The sequence below is a fragment of the Antrostomus carolinensis genome, unplaced genomic scaffold (assembly GCF_000700745.2).
Source record: "Antrostomus carolinensis isolate BGI_N321 unplaced genomic scaffold, ASM70074v2 scaffold54273, whole genome shotgun sequence".
Taxonomy (NCBI): domain Eukaryota; kingdom Metazoa; phylum Chordata; class Aves; order Caprimulgiformes; family Caprimulgidae; genus Antrostomus; species Antrostomus carolinensis.
The window spans coordinates 1,111-2,335 of NW_010308362.1; the positions used below are offsets into that span (position 1 = coordinate 1,111).

The window sequence follows — 1,225 nt, forward strand, 5'->3', positions numbered from 1 at the left end:
TCCCTTCCAACCCTGACTGTTGTGTCATTCCGTGCTGCTGTGTCTTCAGCCATGGGAGACATCCACCAGAATTGGGTTGCTGCTGCCCTTTGCAGCTCACTGTCCTCCCCTCCCTCAACCCTCTCCTTCAAGAGGCCAAAAAAGGGTCTTTCCAGCCAGGATACTGAGGCTTTTCTAACTCAGGGTGCTCTGAATCAGGGGCTCCCTTTACCTGTGTCCAACTAGACACATCTAAGATGCTCCTGATATGAAGGGAAGGTGGCACAACTCCTGCCAAGATGGCTGAGAAAGCTTTGATCTCTTGTTTGAACTGGTCAGGGCCCCTTTGTCCACTTCAAGCAGGGGACACACTGGTGGCCAGAGGAGCTCTAGTAATTCCTTGTTCTTTCCCCACTGGCAGCACGAGAAGAGCCCGTCCCCAGCAATCTCTCGCCCACGGGGTTGGGACTCTCCTATCCCCATGGACCGGAGTGAGTTGGAAGTGACCAGCCCCAGTTTGAGGAGCCGCCCCATCACCCGCAGCATGGGGCAGGGGGACAATATGGAAGTGCCATCCAGTCCTCTCCGTAGAGCCAAGAGGGCACGGCTCTGCTCTTCCAGCAGCTCAGTGAGTGACCTGGGTGCAGGGAGGGTTTGGGTGGGGAGGAGAAGGACCTGGGCAGGGTGCTCCTCATCCAGGGACCAGTGTTGTCCCCGTTGCACAACACTGGGCCAGCTCAGGGCTGGTATTTTGGCACAGAAATAGTTTTGTTGTGTCATTGGAGTCTCTTTTAAACCATGCTGTCGCTGTCATCTCCTCCTCCATCCAGGACACTTCTTTGAGAAGCTTCTTTGACCCCAGCTCACAGCATCGTGACTGGTGTCCCTGGGTCAACACAGTGGAAGGAGGTGAAACCCTGGAGGATACCACAGCCCAGATGGAGAAGGAGCCTGTGAAAGCAGAGCCAGGCTGGAGAGTGGTATTGGACACCCTCCTTGCCACCAGGAAGTGTGACAGAGTCCCCGAGACGGAGCCTGTGGTGAGTCTGTGGGATCCCCAGCCCCAAACCCAACCCTCCTCACACTGCTTGCTCCAGCTTTGCTCAGGGCTGGAAGTTTATGGGCAGAATTTGGGGGTAGATGGGCTTTGTTCAGGCTGAATGGCAGAGCTCAGAGGGTTTTAATCAGTGACACAGAGTCTAATTGAAGACCTGGGGTTAGTGGTGTCCCCAAAGGTCAGGACTTG

General features: G+C 55.4%; 1 protein-coding gene across 1 annotated transcript in view; it reads left to right on the top strand.

Annotated features, from left to right (window-relative positions):
• Positions 1–1,019, top strand: part of ZC3HC1 (zinc finger C3HC-type containing 1) — a gene marked incomplete at both ends in the record, with an annotated part of 1,936 nt that extends 917 nt beyond the window's left edge. Inside the window, 2 exons of the mRNA XM_010165720.1 lie at positions 401–607; positions 810–1,019. Of these exons, the coding sequence (XP_010164022.1) occupies positions 401–607; positions 810–1,019 (417 nt within the window). The remainder of the gene's footprint in view (positions 1–400; positions 608–809) is intronic.
• Positions 1,020–1,225: the final 206 nt, after the last annotated feature.